We start from the raw sequence: 18167 nt of genomic DNA on the forward strand, positions 1-18167 counted from the left end.
TGTCAGCTGTCTTGTATGCTAATTGAGTGTATACCTACCTGTTGGTTTGAGGGGAGGGCTTATTAGGAAGAAATCGAAGTTGAATATAATGTCTGAATTAAGGGTAATGTGTAAGTGGATTATTCAACTTATAGATGGTCACAATTTTTTTTTAATTTATTTAAATTTATTGGGGTGACAATTGTTAATAAAATTACATAGATTTCAGGTGTACAATTCTGTATTACATCATCTATAAATCCCATTATGCATTCACCACCCAGAGTCAGTTCTCCTTCCATCACCATATATTTGATCCTCTTACACTCATCACCCACCCCCCACCTCCCTTACCCTCTGGTAACCACTAAACTATTGTCTGTGTCTATGAGTTTCTGTTTCTCATTTGTTTGTCTTGTTCTTTTGTTGTTTTTGGTTTATATACCACATATCAGTGAAATCACATGGTTCTCTGCTTTTTCTGACTTATTTCGCTTAGCATTACACTCTCAAGATCCATCCATGTTGTCACAAATGGTCCTATTTCATCTTTTCTTACCGCCGAATAGTATTCCATTGTGTATATATACCACAACTTCTTTATTCATTCATCTATCGAAGGACATTTTGGTTGTTTCCATGTCTTGGCCACCGTAAACAAAGCTGCAGTGAACATTGGAGCACACGTGTCTGATCCTTCCCACCTCCTAATCCATAGTTACCAGCCCAGAGTGCACGTGTTCAAAGGCAGCTTTTCCTCCACACAGGTTTTGTTTTGCTTCCTCAAAACTATAGGGACGTCAGTATTACCTTACGTAGGCAAGAAGAATTATAAGCGGGTATTAAAATTGAGTTCGATTAATTTAAACTTTATTTGGATTTTGTCCCTTGTATACATATTTACTACATTAATAGCTCAGTATTCTTTCTCACCTCTTCACCTTCTTCCTCCTGGGATCATTTCCTGCTACCAAATGAAAATTTTATTTAGCAATAGCATCTATTGACGAAAACAATTTTCAGACTCTGTCTTTCCTTTGAAGGAAATTTTTGCTGGGCCCATAGTTCTAGATTAAACTGTTATTTTCTCTGAATACCACTGTTGAGAAATAAGCTGTCAGTCCAAATATTATTCATTTGCAGGCAGTGTCTTTTCATTCTGGTTGCTTTTAGGATCTTTGGGTTCTTTTTTGTAGTTCTGAAATTTCAGTAATGTTTCTGGATATTAATTTTTTTCTTATTTAGAATTTGTTGGGTGTGTTGTTCTGTGGTCATTTTTCATTATTCTGAAAATTCTCAGCCATTCTCTTCAAATTTGCCTCAGCGCAATCTTTCTCCTTTCCTTCTGGAAATCCAATTAGATGCATGTTAAACCTTTTTTTCCCTAAGTCATAACCTCTTTCATACTTTCCATAGTTGTGTCTTTCAGTCTCTGTAATTTGTCTATCTTATAGTTAAGCAATTCATATTCTGCTGTGGCAAATCTGTTAAAGCCTTTCAGTTTCTAATTTCAATTGTTTTTCATATATTGAATATTGTCTCTTTTACAGATCTAGGTAAAGTTTTTTAGATTATTGGTCTTATATTTCTAAATCTTTTGTTATTAAAAATATTTATATTCTGGGCTTGGTAATTGAATGTCAGAAACTTTTGCAGGTCCGATTGTACTATTTCTGCTAATTTGTTTGTTTATTATTTGTGACAGCAAGCATGCATTCCCATTGAAGCTTCTCTGTGGAAATCCTTTCAGGACTGGGTTGAAAGTGGATTCTTTCAGAGAGGATTTGATTTACTTCTGCCAGGGCCTGAGGGGCACTACCACTGTAAATTAAATTCTTGTCTTGATGGTTTTGTAGACCTTAGTGTATTCAGGGCCAGGTTATGGCTTTCAATTCTCAGGGAATATCCTCACACAAACAAAAGGGAGGCAGTTGTTCTTCCAGTAGTACTCTGGATGCAGGTTATTTTTCCGTTAATCTTATATTGAGGATATTAATTCTTGGTGGGATTGGTTTTATTCAGGAGATGGTGCTGGAAATGGTTTTCCTTTAGATCTTGACCACTGGGCACCACTGGGGTATGTGTCCTGACTGCTAAACCCCGTGTGGCTATTAAAAAACCAAAGAAAAACTTCACTGGGTTTGGCAGATGCCCTTAAAAGTCAGTTATGGGCTTTCCTTTTCTCATCCTTTAGTTTTTGCCTGAGTATTCTTTAACTTTTGAGCAAATCTCTGCATTCAAATAAATTATTTCTATGTAGTCTAACATGCATGTTATTGTAAACCCAGGAGAAGAATATCTGAATGGCTGAAAACATGCCAAATTTGATGGAAATTAGAAACCCACAGCTCAGTGAACTCTAGGCATCACACACACACACATACCACAGAGGCACATCATAATCAAGTTGCTGAAAATCAGAGATAAAGAGTAAACCTTAAAAGCAGCCAGATAAAAGACACATTATACAGAGAAGAAAATGACAGACTCCACACCAAAAAATCACACAAGACAGACATGAAATGACATTTTTAATGTGCTGAAAGGGAAAAAAAGAAAGTCAAACTAAATTTCTGTATCTAGCCAAAAGATGATCTAAATGATTGGAAAGCTACACAATATTCATGAATTAGAAAACTCAATACAGTTTGCGTTTCCTCCAAATTGATCTGTTTATTCAATGTAATTTCACTAAAACCTCAGTTTTTGTGAAAACTAGCAACATGGTTTTAAAATTGGAAATGCAAAATTATGGACAGAGAATAGTCAAAAATTTCTGAGGAAGAAAAACCAACTTACGAGAACTTACATTACCTAATTTCAAGACTTCCTGTAAAGCTACAGTAGTCAATAAAGTGGGACACTGATGTAAGACTAGACATTAAAATCAGTGGAACATAATAGATTCCAGACGTGGATCCACACATACATGGCCAATTTATTTCCATGAAGGTGACAAGATAATTTAATAGAGAAGTCTTTTCAACAAATGGTGCTGGCTGGATTTCTACAGGGCAAGAAAATAAATCTTGATTCTTACACTTCACACCATACAAAAAGAAATATTCAGAATCAGTGATACACCTAAATGTAAATGCTATAAAAACTACAGAACCTCTAAAAACGGGGAAAAAATCTCAATGACCTTGGCACAAGCAGATTTCTTAGGACATGAGGTACAAACATTTTTTTAAAAAGGACATAATTAACATCTTTGAAAGAAATGAAAACATGCAAAGCACAGACCGGGAGAAAATTATTTGCAATAAATATGTATGACAAAAATTATTCCAGAATACAAAAGAGGTCTTACAACTAAGTTGTTGATCTTTAAAATATATTTCTAGGAATTGAATTGCTTTGCCAAAGAATATAAATTATTATTGCCAAACTACAGGTGTTATGAATTTTCATGGACCTTTTTTAGTAGGAAATGGAAGTGGGGCGAGGGTCCTCTTTCCAGAAACTTACTAGATATTCTTAAGTAAAATCCCGGTTTATTGAAAGGCTTTTCAATGATTAGCTTAAAATCTATTGTATCATATCACTGAGTTCAATGTGTTTGAAATTAAAATTCCACGTTAATCAATGAATATGACTTACCTATTACCGTAGAAGACTTGAAAAAGGAATTGCTAGGTAGCCACGGCAACTTAAGACACTCACGAAAGAGGACTTCCAGAACTGCTTCGGAAAGTGTCAAGGACAATGGAATAATGTGTTTGAAGCGAGGGGGAATATTTTTAGGGGGATTAATGGCAATGTGTCTTCTACTCTAATAAATTTTATTTAAATTCACCGTATTGATCATCACACCTTATATATAATATCTGACTTAGGTTTTACAAAGCCCAGAGGGAATAGGATGAAAAGTTGTTCCTCTATAGAAGCACCATTCTCCCATGCTATGGAGTATGGTTTGAGGAACTTGCCTCAAACTCTGTTAAGGAACAGTAAGTCCACAGTTTTTTTTTTTTTTAGGCTGCGCCACCATGCCAAATGAATGGGCCAGACCCTTGCAAATAATGAAATAACTGACAAAAGTTGGGGTCACATGGATCCTTATAACTTAATCCCAACTATGAGATAGAGACTAAGGTTTTCAACATTTTGTTTGCTGTGATTTTAATAAACGTTGATAATTATACAATTGCTTATTCATTGGTTTTCCTTTTCCTTTTCATAAATCTTCCTTTTAACAATGTAGCTAGTTGCCATTTGTTAAAATGTAAATACTAAAAGCATCCTCAGATCCAGGACAATGCTATTTTGCATATAGGAAAATGAGCAATTTGCATATAGGAAAATAAGAAATGTCAACAATGTTTTGTGCATCATGTTTCCAAGTGTCATTCTAATACTATCTCTGTTGCTTCATTATACTGTCCAAACATTATCTGTGAAAGAATTTTAAGATAAAGAACAAAAGGGCTCTAATGTGTAATATCAAAACAACTGCTAATATTTATAAGAAAAAAGCTGAACTATACAATGTTATATACGAGTTTCTTAATCCTGACAACCCCTTAAAAGGCATAGAAATTTTGTACATGAAAATCTAAGACTGACTGACCACTGACACTACCAGAAAAACTTTCAAAATAACTTGAAATAAGAAATAGAAAATTATTTCTTTAGTTAGAAAACTTTACATCCTGAAATATGCCTTATTTTTCTAGCTATTACCAGGAATTATGCCAAAACACAGAATTCAACGAAAGACCACCCAAAAAAAGGGCTTATTAGAAATTAATCTATTGAACACCTATATAATCTAAATTTGACAGTTGTTGGTGGTGGAATATAAAAATCAGGAGAAAAGGGGGCAAAATCATATGTGATATAATCCAAAGTAAAACTGAAAATTGTACAATCCAAAAAGCTATTTGAAATACTAATCTTGTAGCTTGAACCCCATTATTCTACCCACTTCACAAACATTTTTGGGGGGTGTGGAGATAGAGTGAGGAAATGGAAAGGGGAGAGAATGTGAAATAGAAGATACCTAGAACGGTGCAAGTGACACTGGGAAAATTCCACATCTAAGATCCACTATTATGAAGGCTCTCTGGACTTTGCCTCCTTACCTAAAGAGGGGAAAATTACAAAGAGAGTATATACCCAGAACTTGTTAGGGAAGATTGTAAGCAAAGAATACCTGGATTCAAGTGTGGGTTCTGGTAGTTAGTGTTTAAAACTCTGCCTTAGAAATAAGTTTTTAAAATGTCAGAACATTGGAAAGTAAGCAAAAACCTCATCACTGAGTTTATGTAAGTTTGAGGAGAATCTTAGCCCTTCTTCTCCAACATGGGTACATGTATGATGCCTTGCATTTGTGCAGCACTTGTCTTCAAAGCCTTTCCATGGACTACTTCACTTGATAGACTAACCGACATTCCCCATCTAGGAAAACACCAAATATCAACTGTGAGGTGACAGGTGAAGGAGCAGCGGAAATGGGAAAACTCTAAGTGTGTGTCCACCGTCTCACTAAAAGTGAGGTTTAATGCAAATGTTAAATATTACAGCTGTGAATTGGTATAGCACTTTACATTTTCAAAGCCTTTTGTGATGTCATTTGATCAACAAATGGCCTTAAACATACTGCTATACTCTGGGAGATACAGTTAATTAAAGGTGAGAATTTCTAACAAAATAACTGTATTTACAACTACATTATTTTAAATTAATCACGTGATTTGTTAGACCTATATATCAGGCATAACTACACACAGGAAAAGTCTTAATGCAAGAATATTTATTATATAAGAGAATTCTGTTGTACTGGAACTTTATGTTGTGATTAGTTTCCAAAATAACCAAGAACAATACATGCTGGTTGTTCCAGGCAAGGCAACTGGGCAACCATACTTATACAGTGAAATAAGTGAAATCCAGAGCCAATTACTTCTTTGACAGATGAATGAGCTGTTTATAGTAAAGAAAGTTGAGCAATAAGCCAGAAACATGCCAGTCTAATGCTGAGTAAGTATGGGAATGTTCTCTACATACTGTGTTTCCCTGAAAATGAGACCTAGCTGGACAATCAGCTCTAATGCATCTTTTGGAGCAAAAATTAATATAAGGCCCGGTCTTATTTTACTATAAGACCACATAATATAATAATATAATAATATAATATCGGGTCTTATATTAATTTTTGCTCCAAAAGACGCATTAGGGCTGATTGTCCGGCAAGGTCTCATTTTTGGGGAAATATGGTCGTACGTATATAAGATAGATATAATAACTGAGAAATAGTGGAGTATAGCTGCACTGTAAGAGACATGGTCTCAAATTTAAGAAATCTCTCTGGTGAGTTGATGTCATTATTTTTCATGTTTTGATTTTCTTATTATATCTAAAATTGTCAAATAAGCCACAGTTCTGTAATAAATTCTGAAGCATAAATGAGTATGTCAATTTAAATGAAAATGCAATTCAGGCACATATGCAGGATATACATTTATTAACAGTGAAAAAGCACTTACCCAAAGTGAATGTTACAAAATACAAAGAATACCTGCGCAGTCTGGTGAGTATACTATTTTAGGCATCATCTCAACCTGTGTGGGTTTTCTCTCACTCATTTTGACCTTTTCTCCCTGTTTTATCTCTAACCAAATTTTTTACTTATAAATCAAGACAAACAGGTTAGCTAATGCGTAACCCTTTAGCAATAGCTACTAGGGAAAAACAGGAAACACGTTATCTGCTCTCAAGCTCTAGGTATTTTAAAACTAAATTATCTAGTAAAATACAGAACAACAGACTAGATTACAGCAGCTATAACATAATTCAAATAAGTACTACAGTAATAACTAAGATATAACTCTTCCACTGTATCAATCTGTAACAGCCATGCAGAGAGTCATCATATGTAAGGCTTGGCTTAAGTACCAAAATGAAAATTTCCCCTCTTCCTGTACAATCTAGAAAACAAATACAGAATTGGAGTATACATATAATATAACTTATTGTTTCAATTTCCCTAACGACACACCAACTGGATGAGAATTCCTGATTCTGGAAATGACAGTTTTCTGAATAGGTTTTATTAAAGTTGGAGCTATATGTCTCATGTAATTTAAATTAAGTAGCAATCCAGTAAATGTCCTCATAGAGAAATGCTCATTTAACACTCCCTGACTGGACATTACAATTTGAAACTGAGGTATCAGGCAGGTAAGAATTTTAAAGGAATATCAAGCAAATTCTTTTCTTATAGGATATTTCAGTCAATTGTTAACAAAGTTAAAATATACTCTGCATATTTTATTCAAGGAAGAATCTATAAGGCTGACTTAACTGTTAACTGGCTCTGTGAAGCCTTACTGGATACATGACAATTTGGAGATCTAAAGGTAAACAACCTTTTAATAGCTGACTTAACTTAGTGATGAAGAAGTCACACACATTTTGTTACTTAATACTTCATCTGCGAACCTGCTTCTCTTCTCACTACATGCAGAAGCAACTGCTATGTTCTGGTCTTAAATTATCATCTCAAAAGTTAAATTTGTCCAAAAGCATATAGAACCTTATATTCTGATACATAAATTTAGTTCTATGAATCCCTACTTGAAAGAGCTCAGTTTTTCATTTAAAATTAATCACCATGTTACTTGTCTGTGCAGAAATACTCTCTAATTATATAAAACTTTTTTTTTTTTTTTAGATGGAGGTAACATAGATAGGAATTGAAATTGTGGAAAATATTTATCTAATTGATAATTATGTTAAGTTCTAGGTACTAAAGACATGTGTCCTAAACTTAACCCAGTTTGAATAGAGTATTAATATATATTCTACAGTAACTTCACAGATATCCTGGAAACCTTTATAACCTGCCCTATTGTTGCACAGGAATAAGACTAAAAGGACATTAGACCCAACAACAGTAACACTGGCATTATCTGGAAGCCTAGCCTAATGGCTGGGTTTTGTAATAAATAGTATATTTCTCTTAACTCTTGACCACTGCTCTTCTTTGAATAGTCTAATTATATAGAACAGTGACTTGCTGTATAGAATTCAACATAATTTCCAAAAAAGATACTTTACAGATAAGTCCAAACTTTATTTAAAACTACATTTTAAATTTAACATTACCAAACATCACAATGGGATAAAAAATCAAGACCAAAAAAAAAGTAAGAAAGAAAAAAACCCTCAGTGTATCAAGGATTGAATTTGTTTAGAACGTAGTTTCTGGTGTTTTAAACTGCCATGGGCAGAAATTAACACACCTACCAAAAATGCAGTGTCGAATTAATTTACATTTTTATACAGATCAAAACATGTTTATTTAGAACCATTTTCATATATGCATTGACTATGTAAAGAGAGAGTCAGATGAGCCTCTGAAGACATCTCATGTGCTTTGGGTTCCCACTGTCTCTGAAACAGAATAATAATGTCTTATAAACTACTTACTGAATTAAGATATTACTAGAATTTAATATTGTTTTCATTAATGCTTTCACACTTATAATATAGTTATTACAAAGGAAATACTTAGTTTACTACAATAATTTCCTGATAACACACAGTCAAGAGTTTAAAAAGAACAGGTGAGGATTTAAGATGGCAGGACAGGCGGTAACAGATTCCCAGAATGGTGAAAGCAGAGGAAGGCAGTGAGAGGGGAAGAAGCTGCAGCCAAGATACACTATGAGACAAGTACCAGGTGAGATTCTAACAAGCAGAACTGGGCTGAACTCTGGAAAATTAATTGAAGGTTTGATATTTGGTCTGCCCTTTTCTTCACCTCATTTCCAGAAAAACAAAAATTAAAAATTGTATATGATTTTAATTAATTGATGAGTTGATAGACAGTAACAGAAATCTTTTGACCTCGATCCAAGAAATGCTCTCCTCTGAGTTGCCCAGGGTTGTGCTATTAGACTCATAAAGAAGGAAATCTGGGACTATCACTAGGCTCTGCAATGAATCACATTTACATAGAATAATCTTTGGAAAAACATAGAAGATATAGTTATAAAAATAAAATGTAAGTGACTTTAGTTTAATAACCATAATAATGTAAGAGTATGACTAAAAAATAATGTAAGAGTATGACTAAAACTGAACAGAGAAGGCAAAATCAAGAGGGAAGGAGCAGTTCATGAAACTAGAAAAAATACACCAGGGGTGCCAAAATAAAAAATGTATACATGTGACTTGTATTCATCTTTTGTTATCAGTATATATTGAGTATTACAATTTTGATACAGCTTTTTTCCTTTCTTAAAATGTGTATACATTTTTTTGGTACCCTCTGTATATTAAAAATAACAAAGGTAACAAATGAAAAAAACAATATGAACACTTAAAGGAGACGTAGATCTAAATATCCACTTTTCACTTGGGAGCTAAGAAATATTATCTACATTTTTAAATTAAGAAAAATTATAAGAATATTATTTTGAGACAGATGGTCTCCTCCAAAAGAACAAAAACCAACAATTAAAAGCAATGGGCTCTTGACAATTATCATTAACTCTTTTGTACCTTTCTTTCTTAAACCATGTGCATATATTACTTTGCTAAAACTGAAGATTTTAAAAATAGAAAAACTTATCTGATTATACTATTTTATAAATTAGGAAGCGGAACTAAAATTTTTACAGAATTATGTTTCCTTTCCAATATTTGACTTAAATCTTCCAGGTACTAGTAGTGCATTTAAAAACCAAAACAAAATGATGGTATCAAGATTAAGTAATTTTCAACATGATGTGGTTAAAACTGGTTAACTCATACCAGGTTCTTTTAGTGTCTGAGAATTCCCAGCTAATTCTTCAGTCTGCATTTCACATAATATTTCACCAGATAAATGGTTTTTCTGTTCTTCTTCTACCATTTTATTCCTTAGGTCTGCCTTTGGAAGATAAAAAATACAAAATCATTTTCATCTTAACGGTATTTGTTATACATAAAGGTAATTTTATATATAGATATAAAGATAATTTTAATTAAAGAGAGCCAAGTACCTCTGAATACATTGTCAGTTTAAGTGGTAAATCTTCAACTTTCACAAAGTCTTCTTCATCAGATTTTTGACTTATGTTACCAGATTCTGCTTCCTGTAAGATAAACAAATTATATATAATGAAGGCAATCCACTCTATCTCTGAGTCAAAATCAAAATCATCCATGCCAAGAGACAGAGTGGATTCTTACACATAAGTATACTTTAGTAATTCTATCATATTTGGTTTTCTTATATATTCAAACTCTATGAATAAAACAAATATAGAGTTCATAGGAAAGGCTCCACACCTGGAGATGTTGAGCGTACTGTTGTGCTTTTTTCATTTTCTCAAAGAGTCAGTTTATACAGGTTAGAGGGAGAAATAGTAGCAGAGTTATTACTGAGGGCTAAAATAATTAGAACTTTTGTTTTCTTAATATGTTTACAGAATACAGCAGAGCTGTATCCAGCAGACTATAAGTAAACATTTACAGATTTTCAATATCAACACTGTGGAGGCTCAAATAGAAAGATGAGGTATGAATTTAGAACTAATTTTTGCGATCACTTCATGCTGCTTTTTCTGAAATTTGAGTTTTTTTATTCTCCTAGTTCTTCTTTTTGATTTTTTAAATAGTATCATCATTATACTGATTACCTAAGTAGAAACCTTAGGCTTTTGTTTTTTTTGAAACATTTCTCACTCATCTTTCATTTAGCTCGTATTTTGTTTATATGATAATGGAACCTCCAAACATTTGCTTCCTTGACAACGTATCTCATACAGTCATCAGAGTCATCTGAAAATTCATGACTTCGAATATTTTCCCCGCCGAAAACTGAATTCAAGACCCTCTGTATTCTAACTTAAACTTAATTTTAATTCAGTACTTCCTATAACAACTCTACACACTCATCAAATGATAATAAGAATAAATCTAACAGGTAACTTTCAGAGTTTTAAGTGCATAATTTTACTGGTAGTGAAACAAACAAGAGATAAAAGTTACTCTTTCCACTAATGTTTTTGAAACATTATAAGCCCCCTCTCTTAGAAATTATGAAATCGTAACTGTAAATATATGCTTGGGAAGAAAATCTATATTAAAAAATATGAAACACATTCCTTAGACCTAAAAACTATAAGTCCCTTCATTTTTGTTGATAAGACAAAGTATATAAAACACATAAAACCCAAGTATCCAAAAACTAACCCAGTTGCTATAAAATTATTGATACAAAGGTCCTACTTACATTGTAAGTGCAGATTTGCTAGCCTATTTCTGTCATTCACTGTATAGAGGTAAGGACTCTATTGCTGTCATATTGTTTTATTTCCCATCCCAAATGTAAACTTTCAGGTTTATCAAAGATTTATGAAATATTCTAAATAGTTGAGAAGTCATGTATGGGTAGTCAAATGATGATTCAAGAATCATTACTTTATCTCTTCACATCTGAACTTGAAATGAGCTCACTCAAGGTTGCCTCCTAAAATTCATCTCTTTGGTTCTCAAAATTATAATAAGTAGAATAACTTCTAGGTTTTGAGATGGTCATCTTAATTTATAATCACCTTCTGTTCAAGTTTAAAATAAGTTTGAATTAAGAAATTAAAATATTCCAACAGTTTCTAAACCTAAACACAAAGGGGAGTTGTGTTTACATGCTAGAATGTTATCCTGAAAATGAAGAAATATGCACTGAAATAAAATGCAGAAATATTAAGAAATATAAATGATACATACATAGGCATTTACTAACACTGGAGATTCAGTATCAGGACTTCCAGCCAGAGAGCTTTCAGGAGTTTCCTGAGCAGATTTAACTTCTTTGACTTTAGGCACCAAGGTTTCGATTTCAGGTAAAGGTAACGGCAAAGCATTAGGTTGTTTAGATGAATCAATGGTAGTGAGTGAGTCCTTTTGCAGAGTACTATTTGGAGATTGCTCATTTTCCAAGATATTGAGGTAACATGGTTTCACAGGGGTGCTATCTTGGTCATCTGTCATCAAAAGAAAGTCTTAACATTAGTGTAATACACCAGTTCTTAAGTTGTACTATTACCCCCCCAAAAAGACAATATGTATGAATCAGAGTAATCAAGACATTTAATACCAAAAGAAAAGGCAACTACAAGTTTTCCTTGTCAATAGTTCCTAAAGTTAGTTGATCAGATTCATCTAGGGATAGTTTTAAAATTAGATTCCTAAAATCTACCCGATTTCTAATGACACAAGGTTGTCAGGAGTTAAGGCCCAGGAATGCATATTTTTAAAAAGTCCTCCACATTTGTATCTAATGATGTCTTCCTTGCAGAATTTTTCTGTGTGTTTATGTCAACTTTCTTTAACAGCAGCTGGCAGAAACAAAGCCCTCATGTTTTCTACAATGTTTTTAGAGGGAGAAAAAGGACATATATTAGATCCAAAACACCTTCAAACTTCCATTAGCTAAGAATTTAATTTTAAGCACATAAAAGGCACTTTAGATCATCTTAAAATTGAATACTTATTTGGATTTCTTACCTTTACTAGTAATGGGTTCTTGTTCTGATAGGACATTTTTGCTTTCTGCTGATTTTGCAAAGTCCTGTTGTAGAACCTAAAAGGAAAAAGAAATGTCATGATAGCAGGGCCTATTTAAAATATGTGGTCACTATACAAAAGATGGTTGGTAGTATGTGGCTTTTGTTCAACCTGAGACCTTCATACACAGGAATTTAAAAGTATCTTCTAAGTGTTTCAACGAGGCTATGGTTGCAATTTCAAGATGGCAAAGTAAAAAGGTTTTCTCTTCTTCTGAAACAACCTCAAGATAACACAGAGAACTGGAATATTATAGATTCCACTATTTTTATTTTCAGCGTAGACTCTATCTTAAATAAAACTGACATCTGTTCATATGTAGATGCTAAGTGAATGGAAGAGGAACTGACCAGGAGGGGAGAAAGATGAACAAAACTAAGTGCCTTCAGCAGTATAAAACAAAAACTGAGATCCACCTCATAATTGGAAGTGCCAGACTCTAGAAAAAAATGTATACTGTGATGGGGTGGGAGTTGGTGATGAAAAGGGGGTGGTAGGTGTCATTTGAAGTTGTTTAAGAAAAATGTGGACATCTAGGTTCCCTCTCCCAACCTCAACAGAAAATGGGAGTTTACATTTTGAAGAAATTGAACTAGTTAGTCTCAGGCCTGGGGGCCATCAGGGGTAGAGCTAGGGTAAGGAAACCATGAATAAGGACAGAATAAAGTGTCATATTGAAAACAGAGGGATTCAGTGCAAGTCTGTATAATGGTGGGACCCTCAACCCCATTCTCACATCTGGCTCTAGAATACCAGCAACTCTTTGGAGAAACTGAACCACCTCAGAGACAAGACCAATAGGTATTGACATTTGGGAGTTTCTATCAAAAAGCTAACTGTCTACCCAACTGGCTTACAGTGAAGCCCAAAAGAACCCCAAGCAGCTTTTTAGTATATCATTCTTTAAAATAAGCACTGACAGTATAGCAGACATTTGAAGAAAGCCTCCAGATAGTAAGAGAAGAAGATATTGCCTCCATGAAGTAACAGGGTGCTATACAAAAGTAATAATCAGAAAAAAAGGATTTAGAAATTAAAAATATATGACAGCTGAAATAAAAATAATTTCATTTAAGTATTAAGGTCAAAGAAATCTCCCAGAAAGTAAAACAGAGCAATAGGAGAATAAAAGGAAGAAAAGAAAATTAGAAGCTCAATCCACGAGGGCTAATAATATCTGATAATATTAATTCCAGAAGGAAAGAAAACATGGTGGGGGAAAAAATGAAGAAAATTTACCAAACTGAAGGGCATGATATAGATTGAAAAGACCCACTGAGTACCCACTATAGTGAATGAAAAGAGACCTGCAACAATGTACTGTATCCTTGTAAAATTTCAGAACTCCAGGAAGCTTCTGGAGTAGGAAAGAAAAAAAGATACACACAAAGGATCAGAACTAAGAAAGGCACTGGTCTTCTCAACAGCAACACTGAAAACTGGAAGATAAAGAAGCCATACCTTAAAACATCTGAGGGAAATTGATTTTCACCATGGAAGAATGAAGATTTTCTTAGACATGTAAAAACTCAAAATATTTATCTTTTACTCACTCTTTCCTACAGAGTTCCTGGAAGATGTGCCCCACCAAAATGAGGTAATAAACCAAGAAAGAGAAAGACAAACACTGGCTTCCAGGAACAGAGATCTAATAAAAATGACAATAGAGATTCCCAGGCTCATGTATGGCTTATGCTTAACCTGACCTCAGACAAGGGAATTTAAAAATATCATCTAAAAGTGTTTCAAGAAGAAAGCTGTGGTTGCAATTTCAATATGGCTAAGTAAAAAAGCTTTCCTTTTCTTCTTAAACAACCTCAAAATAATACAGAGAACTGTATTATTATGGATTCCATTATTTTTCATTATTTTCAGCAGGTCTAAGAGCCAAACATTGAATGGAGCAGGAAGGGGGAGTACTCCAGAAAGGACAAAACAGACAAATTGGTTCATGTAGAAAATTCCATCAAGAGGTTTTTTATACAGCTATTGGTGGGCATAACAAAGAGTTGGTTACATGTTCAAAGAAAATAAAAAACTGACACAATTATTAAACTCAGATAAAAAAAATAACTAAGCAATAAACAGTATGTGCTTAGTTCAGCAGTCAGTAATATTTACATAGTTTGGTTAAATCTAAACATTTGGTTATATATAGAATTAAACAAAAGATATAATTAAATGAGCCATAAGTGACCTAAAAATCCTTACCTACTATAATAGGGAGCTGACAGATAACACCTAATACATAAATGAATAAATAAATATACACACAGATGCATATTATTCAAAAACACAGAGGTAAACAGCAGGAAAAAAAACATACAAAGTGTTGCCTCTGGAGAAGGATGAGGCAGTGGTAGGAAAGGGAATGATTTTATTTTGTTACATACTATTTCCATGTATGGCTAGGAAAAATACAAATTAAAAATCCAGATATTCTAAAGTAATCTCATAGTTTTTAGGGCTTGTCACAATAAAAAGATTACAGTGCTTTAAACATTGCTAAATACCAAAATAAACCAGTGTTTCACATTTCAGTAAGTATACTGAAAAGGTTTGTATTCATGAAAATAAAAATGGGGAAGCTGTAAATGTTGACCTCTTTAAAAAGGATGTGCTTTTAATAGTTAAAATAAGCCTGATGGAAGGTGTGTTAGTCCACACTGGAATACCTGATCATCGTGTTCATTTTCTTCTGTAATTTCAGTGTTAGCCTGAAGTGAAGTCTGGACATCTACAGGTCCCTCTTCAAATTCTTCTATTTCTTCATCTTCATTCTCATCTTCTCCACTTCCATAATTAGTCAAAGCCTGAGTTTCAGCTTTGGACAAATCTAAGTTGATTAACAGAATTTTTAGAAAAATGTCAGCACTCAGTCGTAGTAATAGCTATTAACACAATTCACTACATTCCTGTATTGTACAAGGGCTTTACATACAACATGAAATCTTCAAAACAGTTAAGTACTATAAAAAAAAACTGTGATGCAGAAAGGACAAGTAATTTAGTCAGTGTCACACTAGAATTCAAATTCAGAGTTGTCTGACACCTAATTCTATATTCATTATACTCCACCAAACTGTTTCAATAAAAGACCTATAAAGTACTAACGTATAAACCTAGCATGAGCTTTTAAACTTACTAATAGACACTGGACATTCTTCACTTTCTTCATCTTCCTCTTGATCAGAAACATCAGATCTCACATTTTTGGGACTCTCCCCATTATACTCAGATGTCTGAGTCTGCTTAACTGTTTCAGTCACATCCTTGTCCTAGCCACAAATAAATTTGAGTCATTAAAGTACATTTTTAAAAAGCATATAGTAAGTCTATCATAAAAATAAGTCATCATTAATTTAATAAAAACCACAAGGAATCACTTGGCACTTTAGTTTTGTTTTTAAAAGGAAATAAAATCAGAAGAAAGGACATTTCATGATATACTTTGCTCTCAAACATTATGGGTAAAAGCTGGCAAAATCATTTAATCTTTTTGTTTCAAAAGCATTATTTTTAGGCAAATTAATTAGCACGTACTTTGACTTTGCCATCAGTTTCTCCAGCAGGTGAACCATGCTCTTCAAGAATCCTTTTGGCCTATAAGCAAGTCAATTAAACAGAATTTAGGAGTAAACCTTCACCATTACACTTGGGTATTCAGTAAATTTTAACAAATGCTGCATTTTTTGACCATCATCCAAAGAGTTGAATGCTTTCTTAGAAATGTAAATTAAACTCTTGCATTTAAATCTTTTAAATTATCAAAACCAAAGGAACGCTGCCTACTAACTTCCCCTTGGATACATAAAAGGTATTTCAAATTTACTAAGTCCAAAACAAAAATCTTGATTCCCTTCCTTCCAAAATGCCACCCTCCCAGTCTCAGTTAATGGCCCTTCATTCACCCAAAAGTGCAAGTCAGAAAACTAAGAACCAGCTCGTGCTTTACTTTTATTATCCACATCTAAACCATTACAGTGCCTATTGACCCAATCATCAAAGTGTCTCTGTAGTTGCACACTCAAAGCTAAGACACATCATTTCTTACCTGGACTACTGAAACAGCCTTACAACTGGTCTCTCTGCTTCTATCTCTACTCTCCTTTAATTCCTGTTCAATATTGTATCCAGACAAAATTTTTAATCTCTGTTTAACTGTCATACTATTATTATGAGATTATGTCACTCCTCTATTTCGAGCTTTCCCATGGGTTCCCATCAGGCTTAGAACAAAATAAAACAGAAGGTCCTTACCACGGTTTCTAAGGCCCAGTAATTTGGCTTTACTTACCTCTGTGACTTTATCGCCTACACTCTCATCTCATTTAATGTGTTCCTGCCTCCTTGGCCTTCTGTCTCTTCTCCAAACTGCTCAATCCTGCCTTAGTCTTTACACTTATAGGTCTCTCCTTCATCTTCCATGCTCTTCCCCTTCATCTTCATTATAAACTTCTTCTTGTCTTTCATACCTTAAGCTCATTATTTTACGCCTTCAAAGAGCCTGGTGCGATTACCTATCTAAAGGAGCCCTTCCAATCATTTGTTATGGTATTATCCTGTTTTAACCTTCAAGCTCTAAGCAATGGCTGAAATCTGAAACTTATTTATGTCTAGAATAAAACCATAAAAAGTGTGAAATAGACGGCTTGACTTTATCTACTTTAGATTTAAGGAAGAAGAGTTATTTCATTCTGTTTTGGGTCTTGACCTGCTTTCCCTTTCATTATTAGTCAAGAAAAAGGGTACAGGTCTAGGGAAAAAGCCTTCTGGAATGCCTCAAGTTGAGGGGGAAAAACCCATTCAATTTCACACGTAATCAAGACTAGTTTAACAGGTTATAAGAAGCTAGAGGGACGCGCAACAAAAATCTTAACTGATAAATAAGCATGTATGTGGGCTGGGGTGATATATATAATACCCCGGGAATCCACTGGGGTTGGCAATAGCTGTGGCAGGCAACTAGTTGGTCAAGAACCAGATCCCTGTCATCCTCTCTTCTCTGGAAACCTAAATAATGGGAATTGGATATCTGACAGTGTACATTAGGCATCAATTCCTATCTGCATTCCTGATCTGCAGCCACTGCTGTTACCACTGAGATTCAGCATGTGGCTAGCATATGTACTGATTTATAATCTGATTAGCTGGTATTACTTTAAAACTACTTTTCTGAGGGTAAGTATAATTTTAGTTAATAATAATCAAGAACTATATTTACATGCTAATTATAATTACTTCTAAAATCAAAATGAATGTCATTTACCTCTTTGGCATAAGACTGTATCACTCCAGCTGCCTCTATTTTCCTTTTGCATCTCTGTTTAACTGTCATACTATTATTATCCAAATCTTGCATGAGCTTAAAGAAAGCCAACTCGTTAAACAACACTTCAGATATCTCTACAAGAAGGTCTTCTCCACAGTCTTTCAGTTTTTTGCCAGCAAATTTTGCCAGTGAATCCTATTCAAAGATAACCAAATCACTTTAAGATTATAGTTAACTTCAACTGTGGACAAAGCAATACAGATGATTAACAAGTCTGAATTATAATATTCACCTTGTGAAAAACAATTTTATTACTTTTTAGTATTGGAAAATTTTAGTTCTATTCAAGTTG

General features: G+C 33.8%; 1 protein-coding gene across 42 annotated transcripts in view; it reads right to left on the reverse strand.

The window, feature by feature from the left end:
- Positions 1 to 8035: 8035 nt before the first annotated feature.
- Positions 8036 to 18167, reverse strand: part of PCM1 (pericentriolar material 1) — a 78912-nt gene continuing 68780 nt past the window's right edge. For 34 of the 42 annotated variants that reach the window (XM_088793328.1, XM_074329738.2, XM_074329732.2 and 31 more), the window contains 9 exons: positions 17813 to 18010; positions 16087 to 16146; positions 15689 to 15821; positions 15219 to 15379; positions 12484 to 12559; positions 11704 to 11978; positions 9975 to 10067; positions 9745 to 9862; positions 8188 to 8377 (listed from right to left, as the gene is read on the reverse strand). In XM_088793328.1, coding sequence (XP_088649454.1) covers positions 8331 to 8377; positions 9745 to 9862; positions 9975 to 10067; positions 11704 to 11978; positions 12484 to 12559; positions 15219 to 15379; positions 15689 to 15821; positions 16087 to 16146; positions 17813 to 18010 — 1161 coding nt within the window. In that variant the 3' untranslated portion in view covers positions 8188 to 8330. Of the gene's footprint in view, positions 8380 to 9744; positions 9863 to 9974; positions 10068 to 11703; positions 11979 to 12483; positions 12560 to 15218; positions 15380 to 15688; positions 15822 to 16086; positions 16147 to 17812; positions 18011 to 18167 lie in introns of all 42 variants that reach the window. The other 8 variants (XM_088793332.1, XM_088793329.1, XM_088793334.1 and 5 more) reach the window with 3 other exon arrangements.

Source organism: Rhinolophus sinicus, chromosome 16, assembly GCF_057876585.1.
Source record: "Rhinolophus sinicus isolate RSI-liver-muscle chromosome 16, RSI-T2T, whole genome shotgun sequence".
NCBI lineage: Eukaryota > Metazoa > Chordata > Mammalia > Chiroptera > Rhinolophidae > Rhinolophus > Rhinolophus sinicus.